At 39.0% G+C, this 14,169-nt stretch overlaps 1 protein-coding gene across 4 annotated transcripts in view; it reads right to left on the bottom strand.

The window, feature by feature from the left end:
* Positions 1-404: 404 nt before the first annotated feature.
* Positions 405-14,169, bottom strand: part of LOC575450 (mediator of RNA polymerase II transcription subunit 13) — a 95,945-nt gene continuing 82,180 nt past the window's right edge. For all 4 annotated transcript variants that reach the window (XM_030992272.1, XM_030992273.1, XM_030992275.1 and 1 more), the window contains 13 exons: positions 13,608-13,733; positions 12,268-12,451; positions 11,082-11,342; positions 10,362-10,630; positions 9,650-9,841; positions 8,285-8,511; positions 7,727-7,869; positions 6,932-7,093; positions 6,491-6,645; positions 4,234-4,443; positions 3,062-3,235; positions 2,230-2,330; positions 405-1,112 (listed from right to left, as the gene is read on the bottom strand). In XM_030992272.1, coding sequence (XP_030848132.1) covers positions 980-1,112; positions 2,230-2,330; positions 3,062-3,235; positions 4,234-4,443; positions 6,491-6,645; positions 6,932-7,093; positions 7,727-7,869; positions 8,285-8,511; positions 9,650-9,841; positions 10,362-10,630; positions 11,082-11,342; positions 12,268-12,451; positions 13,608-13,733 — 2,337 coding nt within the window. In that variant the 3' untranslated portion in view covers positions 405-979. The remainder of the gene's footprint in view (positions 1,113-2,229; positions 2,331-3,061; positions 3,236-4,233; positions 4,444-6,490; positions 6,646-6,931; positions 7,094-7,726; positions 7,870-8,284; positions 8,512-9,649; positions 9,842-10,361; positions 10,631-11,081; positions 11,343-12,267; positions 12,452-13,607; positions 13,734-14,169) is intronic.

Raw genomic sequence — 14,169 nt, 5'->3', positions numbered from 1 at the left:
TAGGATTACTTCACTTACAACAGTGGAGTACCCATTTATATAAATCAGATTTCAGAGCCTAACGCACATTGATACACGAGCGCTGGAGCATAGAGAAGAGCAGAGAAATTACACACAAAGGATAACAGTATGCCACTTTCTTCAAAGCCACAGATACATCATCGATGGTTCTTGTGAAGAAGCCATCAGCAGTATTAGCTCATCCAGTGCAATATCGGAGAGGGAGAGATGAAGAGATATTGGCATGCCACTGGGAGGCTGCATGCAGTGTGGTTGTTGAGCTGTATGACTCCACACTCTGCTGGTCGTCCCGCTAGACTTGGTGCGGACAGGAGGTTGGCGGGTGAGTCTCCAGCAAGCACTTCTTGTTGACTGTTGCACCGATGCCTTACGCAATCGTCTTTGTAAGATGTAGCTTCAGAGGGATTGGTGAAAAGAGTTGCATTGGCCATGGGGCAGTAGGACTTCACACCCTGAAACTTGTCTCTTTGGATGCAGCATGTCAAGGAGGTTGTCGAGGGAGTCATCAAGCATGCACTTCTCGTTGACTGGTACCCTGATGACAGATCCATACCTTGTACCTGGTGAAGGGCAAGGACTTGAACTCTCCTCACAGCCGTCCTCAAGAGGGCCGGAGAGAGCACGGTCCTTGGTTTACAATCCATCAAGGTAACTTTCCAGGCAATCGTCCATCCCTGTCCACGGTCAAGGACCCAAGCAACGGTCAAGCGAGGATCCAATACTCGACATGAGAGTGAATGGCCAATCAAAGAGGAAGAATTGGAGGCAGGGGAGAGCATGGTCAATCGGCTGCACGGTCCTTGGTTTACAATCCATCAAGGTAACTTCCCAGGCAAACGTCCATCACTGTCCATGGTCAAGAACCCAAGCAACGGTCAAGTGAGGATCCGATACTCGACATGAGAGTGAAAGGCCAATTAAAGAGGAAGGGTTGGAGGGAGGGAGGGAGAGAGAGAGATCACTGGAGAGAAGCAATGGTGTTGTAGAGCTGCACAAGAACCACCATATGAACTGGCAGGCAAGACCGTCTATCGCCACTTGATGGGTCCACTGTCAGCCAGGATAGACTATTATAAGTCTCTAGCACATACCTGCAAATAAACAAATACAAATTGCACCCATTAGAAAAAGGAAATCAAAGTAACCATCCAGATATAACTATCTAGCTACATGAAATACATACGGGTTGTACAGAGAAATAACCAAACCAAGAGTAACAACATGGAAATCAACCAATCATCCAAACATAAATATCTACCTCTGTGTACATTAATGACAACAAAATTTTACAGTTCCAACTGATATGCTAAAAAAACAAAAAATCTTCACTCATTACATTATTCTATCAGTTCACTAACAGTATATGTTGCAAGAATTGACAATACCTTATCATAATCAGGAAAAAGAAAAAATGGCATGAGAAATGTAAAATTAATAATGGAATCATATGCTAAATAAAATTATTAGGTTTATGGGGAAAGTTGGCTTCTACCCACTAAATACTAAATCCACAATAACTCAGCATGGGTCTATGGAAATATATAATCATACCCAAATAAATCAAATCAGATTCAACTCATTCAACGAATTGAGGTAGAAAGCGTACCCAGTATTTCATGAACATTTTGTCCAGAGTTTTAAACGTGGATATTCACAATGCCAGGACCATTAATGGAGGGATTTAACACATGCAAATAGCCAACCATTCAGTGGATACAGTCTTTAGATATACAATACAAAATATAAGAGACTGACTACTTTCTTCTGGGGCCAATGAAATTCTCTGATCTTTCCAGCCTATTCTCTGTCTTTTCCCTGATTTTTCCCCTGACTGATTTTTAAAAAAAAAGGGAATTCATTTTTCAGCATCTGGGGGGTGTTTCTCAAAGATTTTAAGTTGAACTTAACTCTAAGTTGGACTTAAACATTATGGAGAGCCATTTGTAGCCTTCAAATAAAATATATTCAAAAGCAAGAATTCAAGTATTTTAGTCTTTTCATAAGTTCCACATCAAGAACATGAAATATCCTTGATGATAGAAAATATGACTGGTTTGAATCAACATTGTATGCCTTTTAAAATAACTTTTACAAAAAATTTTCATAGATGCTAATGGCTTTCCATAATTTTTAAGTCCAACTTAGAGATAAGTTCAACTTAGGATCTTTGTGAAACACCTCCAGGAGCCTGTAGGGAGGGAGACTGACCTGAGAACTTCTGGAGTCCTGTCTGAGTCAAGGGGATGGGAGTGTTTGGTCTGTAGGATGTCATCTGGTTGCTCTGAAGGGTTGTGGACGTGTAGGGCAGCCTGAAAGAAACAAAGAGACCATCGTTAGATATTCAACATTCTATCCAACATGCTGATAGATTTTAAGGGAAGGGTTAGCTTTAACCCACTGAAAAGTAAACCCGCAATAACTCAGCATGGGTCTATGGAAATTTCACATTATACCAAAATATATTGATTCATCTTTATATTTTATGTTCATTAAACAGCTTTCATGTCGATATCAATTCGCAGAGATCCCTAAAATCAATATTACGAAGTGGTTTTAGGATTACTTTAAAAACTAAAGAAAATACAGAACCTACAATGAGTTAAAAAAAAAAAAAATAGTCTCTTCAACTGATACAACATATTTGTTCTTATCAAAATTCACTGTTATGGATTTATATCTTCCTGTGCGCACTTTAATGTGAACATTTCTAACACAACTATCTGAACAATGGAAATTTTACAAACCAATATCCTTAATATTTTTATTTTCTATTTTCTATTTTTTAAAAATCATGTATCTGTACGTCGTCAGAGCAACCACATCATCAGGTTGCCAAGATAGCGGTACAGATTGTGTTTATTATCCGCAGTGGGAACGCCGGGCTGGTCATTGACATACCAACCCGGAGCAGACTGTTCAGGTCTGACCTGCGATTTAATAATTGATCTTTGAAAAGTTACTCGGGAGATGATAGGTACAACAAAATCTTGCTTTTCTTCGCAAAAAAAAAAGTGATTTGAGAATTTGGATGCTATGTTACCTTGAGGAAGACGGGACAACTGTTTTCAGCCTCGGGGCAGGCAGACCAGAACCACTTGGGCAGCGGGCCGGTCTTGGCAGTGGAGATGAAGTAGCCCAGGGCTAGGGGCTGCTGTAAGATGCCTCTGAGGACGTCTTCGGGTTCAGCCGGTATCCCTGGCTCTTGGTTAGGTTGCTAAAAGAACAAAGAAGAATCATTCACAATAAGTAAGTTGATCGTAACTATTTAAAAAAGGGTTTCTTCAATGTAATTGAAATGATTTTTGCCCTTGATGGAGACATTTAGGACAGAAAAAAATAAGGTATCAGACCTATCATTGTAATGGCCTGAATTCACAAAGGAGGTTTAAGTTTAACCCATGGTTTAAATCTTCATTTACATAAATAACCCATGGTCTAAAATTAGGGCAAAATAAGCGAGACACAGTCAGAGGTCCTATATTAGACGCGCCCAAAGCAGGGTACACTTAATTTGTGCTAATTTTAAACCATAGCTGAAGTAAATGCGGATTTAAACCATGGGTTAAATTTAAACGTCCTTTGTGAATTCGGGCCAAGAGGTCTGATCCCCTTACTTTATAAGCAATGCTACATGGAAGGAAAGAAGAAAATTAAACAATCACATAGATGTATGTTTCTATTATGAGATGTACAAAGCATAAAAAGTATAGATTTGAACGAGAACTGGTCTCAAACCATCAGACTAAAGATTTTGAGCTGACCTCAACACAAACCATGTCAACTTTGTAATTAATACAGGTCTGATACAGTTATGCAAATAGCCATTATTTGTCATATTCTAATACCCAAATAATTGTATATCTATAAAATATATGTGTGCATGTCAACATGTCTGCCTAGTAGAGAGTTGTCATATGTGTTACAAAGGCATGTATGTAAAAAAGCAGACTATTATTTTGGTCAACATACAAGATACTAGTCCAGGGACTCGTTTCAGTCTTTTTTTCAATGACAAATGATATAAATCAGTCACAAATCTTCTGATTGGTTATCAGCAAGGATTTTGCTAGCTTAGAACAAAACTTTCATTTGCCACTTATGACAAGTTTTGTGATATGGGGTCCAGAACCCGGAAAGTATTTTTAGAATTTAACGAAGCAGACCAGAGCAGACCAGGATCTAGGGTTGCTAGTTAAAGCAATAGATCCTTACCTGTCTTGTGGTTGGGTTCCCAGGCCCCTGGGCAGCCGGTGCTGGTCCTCCATCGGTGGGAATGGGTTCCTGGTCCAGGTCTGAAAGCTGAATGTTACTAGGATCTGGCATCATGTTGGATGTATTCATGAAGATGTTGAGTAGCAGGTCGTCAACCAAGAACGGGTCTTCGTCGTCAAGTCGTAGTTCTGAATTGAAGGTCAAGTCAGCCTGTATGGAATATGAAACAGTAATAATAATTATAATAATAATAATTAGATCAATTTATATAGCCAAGCTGCTATAAAAATAACTTCTACTGCACTGCGATGAAAACAAAACTCCTAACAGTGCTACTTTACAGAAATGCAATAAAAAAAAAAACACTCTTCAAAAGCTCTGAAAACAAGTGCGTCTTCAACATAACTTCACAGACAGCACCAGATGAGGCTTTACTTATATCTAGTGATAGGTTACTCCAAAGCTTTGGAGCGGCTCAACTGAAAGTGCAATCTCCAAATGTTACTTTTGATTTTGTCTGAGGTACATGTAGCTTTAGTAATACTTTGTACTAAGTAATGTGGATATGGATGTGATTTTAATAACAGAATAATTCAGCCAAATAATTAATCATCCAATTATTCCTTTAGCTACTACTCCAATGATCCAGTATCCAATATTTTGGTTTGTTGCTAAAAAACATATAGTTTAAAATGTGACACATAATTGAAGGTTCACCACTACCCAGGGGTATAGTAGACACCCACGTTCCTTAAAGACTGTCAATACTACTGGGCCAGAAGGGATTAGACCACTAAGCGAGGTCACTGACAGGTGGCTATCTCATTAACTCAGCTCTTAACTAACATAAGAAAAAGAGGATCATGGGGGACAAACAGGCACCGATTGGGGAAGTTTTCTATATAGAGGGAGCAAGTAGCTACAAGTAGGACAGTGGGGCTTAAAGTTTTGCCCTGGCCCTCCAAAATGTTACAATATATACCAGACCATAGATATAATACTCTGATCTAACAACGTAAAAAGTTATATATGGATCCCTGCTTAAAAATAAAGTTGAGTTCTGGTCATGCGATTGCATTGTGAAAGAAACGGTGTGGAATCGATCAGAAAAGGTTGATCATCTAGCATGTAAGTATTGGTGTGTACTGCAAGGTTTGGAGTCATCAAAATGATAAGAAAATTGGCCCAGTCTTTTTAAAGTAACGAGCACTGTACACAGAGAGATCTATATGGGACTACACAAACATGTGGCATACAAATCGGGTCTCATTTTTTAAGGTAACACTTGTCATATTTAGAGTATGAAGGCATTTGAAGAGCCATGATTTTCAGGGAACATTTTTTCTCTCTGATGTTCTTCCAAACTTGCATAAAAACAATGATAACTCTCACAACTTATATTTCACATCAGCCCAGAACTCAACCTTCTCTCTTACTGTGTACACCTCATCATATTACTGACATGTTTACCGATGCCATGGTCGAAGAAATTTATCATGAACCCATAACCTCATGAGTACTATGTGTAAACTACTATTCGTTTAATACTGGACAACACTGGACAACACTCCTCTAATCAGACAGCACCTAATGCCCGACTGCAGTAACAGCTCTTATCGCTAAATATGGCGCTGATTGGTTGTTATGATCCTAATCCTTTGATCAGTCATCACTAAGATAATATGACAAGGTCTTATCCATTGCTACTATCTAAGGAATACACTACTGAGTGGCATCAGCTACCACTTTCATGTTATCAAGTGTGCCTGAGATAAGACTCTCAATTCTTTCATCCCCAATTACACGATATAAACGCAGATGACCTTGTACTGATTCTAATGAGCAGGACATGATGGGACTCACTTGGAATGATTACCAAATGGGTTCCATCCATATACAAATTTATTTTCTGTATTTTTTCTATTCAGAATATTGAAGGTCCAAGCTTATTATAAATACCTAGTAAATGACTTCAAAAACATTTGTGATATTGAATTATTATTATTTTTTTTCTTCTTTTCATCATTTCCGCAATCCTTATCAATATATCATTTCCAATTCAAGATTAATTTAAGTCTTCTCTTTACAATTAGTATCATTATTAATATTATCATGATATTCATCATATTGAAAATCATCACTGTCACATCACTGGATCACTGTTATCATCATCATCACTACCACTACCATGGCCACCCACCATCATCCTCCTCATCATTATCATTATTCATAAAAAAAGTGTTTGAAAGATTGTTACCTGATCCTGTGGCATGTTTGTTGCAGCAGCTTGTTTAGTAGCACTGGTAGGGAAGACCATGATATGAGTACAGCTCGCATCGTCTGGTGTATGCAGCTGACAGCTAGGCTGGTCTCTCTGACTGTTCTTACTGCACTTGTCCGCTGCTACCATATCTGTACAGGGAGGGAAAAAGAGTTGTTACAATTATTTGTCATTGTAGTAGGGATGCCAAATGTTCGTATTTACAAATATGTAAAGTTAATAACTAATTTATTCAAACCCTTAACAAGTTTTGTAATTTTGTTCAAGTATGTGAAAAAATTATTTGTTCTGATATATTTTTATTGAGAATGTGACTGATTGAAAGCTTATATCTACAAGTATTCAACAAAGGCCCAAATTCAACCAGTCGACCTTTTATTATTGAGTAACGAAATGATTGAATTGTGATATACGAACCTGCCATGATGCTAAGACCAGGTTCTGGTTCCGTGGAGACAAGGCAAGCACTGAGAATACATGGGAAGTCCAATGTCCCTGGCACGCTACACATAGAACACTGCTCTCTCAGCTTACGACTGTAGTGGGCAAGGTTCTTGCGGCTTAGTAACATACTCCAATCTAAGGGGGAGGAAGGAATGATTACATTTAGATTAGGTGTGAAGTAAACAAATGTATGGAAGCTATACTTCTAAGGATACAGGTAACATGGACACACAGATATATCACGTCATTCATGCTTACATAGAGAAACTCTGTTTATTATGCGCTATATAAATATTGTATTATTATTATTATTATCACATTAAATAAATATTGATTGCTTTGTACAGGTATTATAAAAGGACAAATTGTAGCCTGTTTAATCAGGACCCCAATTACTGGTATTTCTTTTCTTTTCCTCCTACATAAGTGAATTCTTAAAAAAAGGAAAATTTATTAAAACAAAATTTAAAAAATTAGAGCATTCAAGCGCAATCTCTCCATACAATCGCAAGCATTTCCAATGACTGATTGAGCATAATAGTCAAAGCATATTACTATTGAAAGGTATATGCATTGCAGTACTTACTCTCAGATGTACGAGGTATAAAATAAGTATAGAAATTATTCTACTTATGATTTTGTGGAAAACTTGACAACAATGAGTTCTTCTCATGATACATTGTAAATATTGAGTGTTTTCAAAGTGGGAAATAAAAAAGAGTATATATATATCCATATCTTCAAGGAAAGGTTAAAGGTTATACTGACCTTTGAGTTCTCCCTGTCCCAGACGACCCAGTCTACCAATGACTAGCCTCCAGGGGATAGAAGCCTTGGATATCACACCCATCAAGAAATCCCAGAGACAGTAGAGGGCGATATTACGGACGGACACCTTCTTCCGCCTCTTACTGCAGAAAGAGAAATGGAACAAAGATCGTTAGCATTCTTCTTCTTCTTTTTCCGATTGGGGCATACATGCATGATATTCGGGAAGCACAGGTATGGATTGTGAGGGAGTAAAAAAAACACAAGAGAGTTCACATCCCCAACAAATCAAATGTCGTTTTCGCCATATCAAGTATTTCTTTAACTAAAAGGATAGAGAAACTGATTTGTATCTGTTACAGACATGGAGAAAGATGTCTTACAATCAGTGCACATGTAATTGTAATTGCATTGTTACAACAACAAAAAGACGGGAAGAGAGATCATAATGGCCAATGTTCTATGAGTAATTCAGACATACGTGAATGCCATGTCTCTAAACAAAGGTACTGGGAATCAAAGTCCCCATTCCTGAGTTAGAACAAGCGCAATGTTTACCTGTTCTGGACATCGACATTGATGATCTGTGTTTCCATGAGTTCTCCCTTGGAGTCTGTGCAGGAGACCAGGAGCCACCTCTGATCGTGAGACAGGCAGTAGCTGCAGAAGAGCTCTCCACAAGCCTGCCGAAGACCACCAAATGACTCCCCCAGCTCCGTCTGCTTGTCCTTGATGGGGGCTAGGATGAACGGAGGGGCGTACAGTCTGTCCTCGTTGTGCTCGGCCTGAGAGAATAATGAAACAGTAACATAAGTTTAAAGCCCCACTGCACTACTTTTAGCTACATGCGCCCTCTATATAGAAAACAATGCCTAAGCAGTGCCAGTTGGTCCCCATGATCCTCTTTTTCTTATGTTAATTGAGAGCTGATTTGATGAGATAACCCACCTGTCAGTGACCTTGCTGGGTGGTCTAATCCCCCCTGGCCAAACTAGTACAGACAGGCTTTAAATGTTTTCTTGGAGTATATGATTAAACGTTCTCTTGACAGCCATAAAAATGTGTTTGAATATTCTGTTGGGAGCTTGGAGGACATTGACTCTGTGTTCAAGGATATAATTCAAGACCATTCTGGCACTCTGCAGAAGGTATCAAGCAGATATAATCAAAAAAACAAATCTTAATGTACTCAAAGACATTACAAAAAAGGAAACAAGAAAAGGATTAAAGGGATCCGGTAACTTTGTCCCAGATTCTGAAACAAAATCCTGGATTAAGCTCATGCTGCAATGCTTATTATAAACCTTTAGGTCAGTCAGGAACCCCATGACAAGCCTGTGTGATTATCAAAATATTTATGATTTGAAATCGAAACCAAATTTTGCGTTTGCCTAACGTTTTTCATAACACTACAGTCTATTAGGGAAAACAAGTATGATAAAACCGGGCACTCAAAGATTTTTACTTTTTTGAGGCACTTCTTGATCATTTTGATACACGATTTTTGTAGGGCTTCAATATTACACCATATCACAGACACTGAAACACGTAGAGCATTGCATCTCAGATTTAACATTGTTAAACGATCCCTTTAAGCAAGAGATGGATGTGGTTCCAGAGAGCAAAAAATCCACCTGACCTAGAAATGTCTCAGGAATGCATCACATTCCGTATAATATGAAGAGGGAGAGGCCCGTCCATGTTTTGCACATTCTCATGACTTCACACTCTCCACTGAAGGGAGATGATTTTAGAAAGAAGAAAAAGAGCATGCTTCTGATAATATATAAATGGAACAGATGGAAAAACCTAATCTCACAATTTGACACTTTGCATTTCAGAGAGAGTGATAACTAATTTAAATTATCCACTTTGAACAGAATATTTTCCTTCTAACATCACAATATGGGAATTGCATCTCACGTTTTTGGTGATGATCGTCCTATCGAGGTCTGCAGCGGGTCCGAACCCCGTCAGACTTCGGCCGGGGATGGTGGGGCTCTGGAAACGCCTGCACTGGGAGAAGACGGAGAAGGCCACCGATTTGAGCTGGTTCAAGAACCGAGACGACACCTCACTGTTGGCTACCTGCAGTACCTGGTGTAACGGAATTATCTGCAATGGGACAGGGGGGGGGGGGAATAAGATTGCATGGTTGTGAATATGAAGTTAATAAATAGAAAGCAATGCAACAAAATCGATTGTAGGCTTAACATTGCTATCAATGAATAGAAATCACTACAACAGGAGACACAATATAACCCCCCTGAGAAACAAGTAGTATCGATGAACAGAAGGCAAAGTAAAAGGAGATAAATAATAACCGATTGTATGTTTATGAAAATTACTGCAAACTGAAATCAATGTAATTACAAAGGAGGCATGGATACTTAGAATTGAGAAGAAAAGATTCAGTCATGAATAAACAGTACACAATTTTAAGGATAAAGATTAGTTATACATGGATATCTGTGGGTTAGCAGGTAATCAATGTTCGAAATTGTATTATAATTCTCTAATGCATCACATACAAATTTATACACATTTAGTATGTGACAGACAATTTCTTAGAACCTGGTATTGTTTACCTAATTATTATTAACAAAAGAGGAGTACAAACTCTTTTCTGACTTACTTGGAATGCGATGTTCCTCTGGAGGGACACTTGCAGCTTGTCGAAGATCTCTGCAAAGCAGTGCATGAGGCCCAGGGTGGCTACCGACACCTCCCCTTCCTCCTCCGCGTCCTCCCCCCTCCTGAAGGGGTCCACAATGTACACCACCACTGCCGGGGGTTGCTCGCTGTCACGAGGGGTCACCGTCTCCAGGGCGGTCACCTTGGGGAGGTTCTCCTTATTCTCGGAGGAGGAGGCGGAGCTGCCGTCCTTGGAGTCTTGCCGATTGGCTGTGAGATGGAAAGGGAATGATTAGATGACGGTAGGCATGATTAATTTTCCGTTTTGTATTTCTTTCAATATGAAAATGTTCGATTCAATGTCTATACGCACATAAATCTGGCTTCCATTAGTATAAAAATATGTCCTTTAAATAAACAGACAGAAAGAGAGAGAGCCACATTACAGAAAATTGTACTTGTCTGAATTTTTCCAAACATTTTGTTGTTTCACACTACCTAGATGATGGTTCCTTCAAAAAAATGTGCGTCTATAAACAGACTTAACTTGTAATTTCCTATTCCTAAATTTCAAAAGTCTCAAAATGACATAAGTCCAAGACCAAATGGCCCTCAAATTTTATGACAACAATACTTTTACGATTGAGAGAAAAGAGATCATCCTGTAACAATAAAAATAAGACAGCCTCTCATTGTGGTAAAGCTCAAACGTGGTACAAACCTGGTCTGCTTGGTGTTGAGCTGGGTGCAGGCATGCTGGCGCTGCTGGTATCCGAGCCCTGGCTACCCTGCTCATGCATAGCCCCTCCCTGGCTGCCTGAAGTGTTTGAACTGCCCACCACGTAGCTGGAGCTGGAAGAGGAGGAGGGGTAGCTGCCCGACCCGGGGACGTTGGACCCCGAGGAGGCTCCGGAGGAGGAGGAATGGTGACGAGAGGTGCGGAACATGCTGGCATCGGGCTGTTCCTGGTTCAGGAATGGAGCTAAGGAAAGGGAAAGAAGAAGGGATTGTTACAGATCAGATATTGTTTATATTTTAGCTTAGAGTGCATTTAACTTCAAGATCACATTTCCTTGACTCCAGGATTACTCATACTGTCTTGTATAACGACTCAATGCCTGCTTTAGTGACCACCTGTATCAAAAGACCAACTGTCTATAAAGACCAAAATTTTAGTTTCCCTTGAGCATGGTTTCTCATTGGAACATGTACTAAAGAAACCTGTACATAAAGACCACCTGCCTATCAAGACCACTTTTCTTGTCACCCTTGATAGACAGGTTTCACTGTATAACGACTCACGCCTGCATTGTTCTATTAAAAATTTTAGCAAAATATGTTTGCTATTTCTTAAAAGATTACACTTCATTCACTTCAATTTCTAGCAATATCAGCGTACATTCTCATTAACAGTGTTCCTTTTTAATGCGATATGCAACCCAGCACTATTCTTGAAATATGCATGACGTTTAAGGAATCCAATCCTATGTTAATCTTGGAGTCTCAGAGCTCACCCAAGAAGATAACTTGAACAATAACTTGTGTGACACCCTTTAGCAGTCCTTCCTTTTACACGTTTTGTTCACCTTTACAGAAACATAGTGTGCCAATAACCCTGGGCATCGTCTCCTAAAACAACTGTACATTTAATTTCACCACCATCACAATAAACCGTTTTGTGAAGTTTTATAACAAACATTTCACATTTTTGGGCCGTTTTCTGATACAGTCAAACCTGCTTCAGCAACCATATTTTGTGTTTCCCTTGAGAATGGTTTCTCATTGAAACATGTACTAAAGGAACCCGCCTACAAAGATCATGTTTTGGGTTTCCCTTGGGCGGCGCTATAGTCAGGTTTGACTGTACATTGCCCTGACACTGACAGACAATCTGATGGCACACTCACCAACATAGGCCCTGCAGAATTGTGCGTAGAGTTTGAGTTTGTCTGCTTCGGGCAGGTGAGCCACGTCCGTGAACCAGACGTCGACGGGTTCGTTGCTCAGCTTCTGAGCGTACTTCTTGCCGATCTTCATGATACCATCCTGGAACGTCTTGGCGATGGGGGCGTGTCTACCCAAACGACAACCCTGCACAAGAAGGAGGAAATCATCAAATACATATATGGTTAATCTGAATTATGAACTGAATGCGATCTGGATTTGAATTGGATTTTGAAATATTGCATTTCGTGTTATCTATGTTCAAGTCAACTGTACTATTCTGTATCCATTTGAATCTTATTGTTGTTTATAATCTGTAATCTTGTATTGACGTGCAACCGAAACAAATTTCCAATCATTGGACAATACAATTTAAATTGAATTGAGTTGTTTAGTGCAATGGGACTTGTAATCTTTAAAAAAATTGGCAGACTCTCAATTTTGACTCACTTTAAAATCGGAACATAGCTGGAGAGCAATTATGCTATAATAGCCAGAAGACTGATCGATTGTGTGATGTGTTAATTGCTCTATCGTACTATACTATACTCTACCGTAATCTAAAGCTAAACCTAAAATGTTATATTCTAAAATAGTCCTCCTTCTTGATATGAACAGCAACATTTACCTGACCTCGTACATATAATCGACCTACTCAGGATAAATACCTATATTCATCCTGAATAAAAGCCATTACTGTCAAGCTTTCATAGCAGAAAGGAGACTTCTGGGGGGAAATGTAATATGTTTGGTGTTTTGAACAAAAAGAGAGGAACATAAGGCTCATGACATTTAGTTTGGAGGCAAAATATGATTCATTCCTGGAAAATATACCATTTCTGTAATGTAATCAAATTCAATGCACAAATCTCTGTTAAGTGCCTTGTTACAAGTCATTTCAATAGTCAGAAAATGTGAATTTCATTCATTGATTGTTGCTGGGTAGGACAAACATTATGGCTTGTCCTGCCTGGCAACACGTAATATACGCAATTCTCATTCTGAATACTGACATAGAATTATTCGTAACAGGTGAATGAAATCATTTGTAACCAAGCACTTAACAGTGATTTGTGCATTAAATTGCATACATTACAAAAATGGTCAATTGGGATGATTGGCAGCTCGATTGACCTGGGACCTGTTCCACAAAGCTTTTTTTCAATGACAAATGACAAAAGTCAGTGTCAAATCTGCTGATAACCAATCAGAAGCAGGGATTTCAGTAGCTTATAACAAAAACTGTCATTTGCCACTGATGACAAGTTTTGTGAAACGCCCCCCTGATGAAGGATGACCCTACCTCATAGACAGCAGTGAGTTCCTTGAAGAACATGGTGGCACAGCGTAGGATATATTTGTTCTCGGGAACCAGAGCAATGTATGCTACATCCCTGGCGGATGAATATGGCTCCAACATCAACTTCTCCTGTACATCAAGAAGACAAATTCAAACATGTAATATTCTAAAAGGGATCGTGTAACTTTGTCTCAGAATCTGAAACAAAATCCTGGATTAAGCTCATGCTGCAATCATAATTATAAACTTTTAGCTCAGTCAGGAACCTTATGGCTTTTACAAGCCGATCGCCTGTCTGATTATCAAGATATTTATGATTGGAAATCGAAATTTAGAACTTTGTTTTCCTAACGATTTTCATGGCACTACAGTCTATTGGGGGAAATGAGTATTGTAAAACCAGTCACTCAAAGATTTTTACTTTTTATTTCATGATCATTTTGAAGCGCAATTTTGGTATGGCTTCAATATTACACCATATCACAAACACTGGTAACACGTAGGGCCATGCATCTCAGATTTAATATTAATAAACGATGCCTTTTTTTTTCTTCAATTCAGTAGT

The sequence above is a fragment of the Strongylocentrotus purpuratus genome, unplaced genomic scaffold, assembly GCF_000002235.5.
Source record: "Strongylocentrotus purpuratus isolate Spur 01 unplaced genomic scaffold, Spur_5.0 spur5_scaffold_2, whole genome shotgun sequence".
Classification (NCBI taxonomy): domain Eukaryota; kingdom Metazoa; phylum Echinodermata; class Echinoidea; order Camarodonta; family Strongylocentrotidae; genus Strongylocentrotus; species Strongylocentrotus purpuratus.
This window is presented reverse-complemented; position numbering and strand designations above follow the sequence as displayed.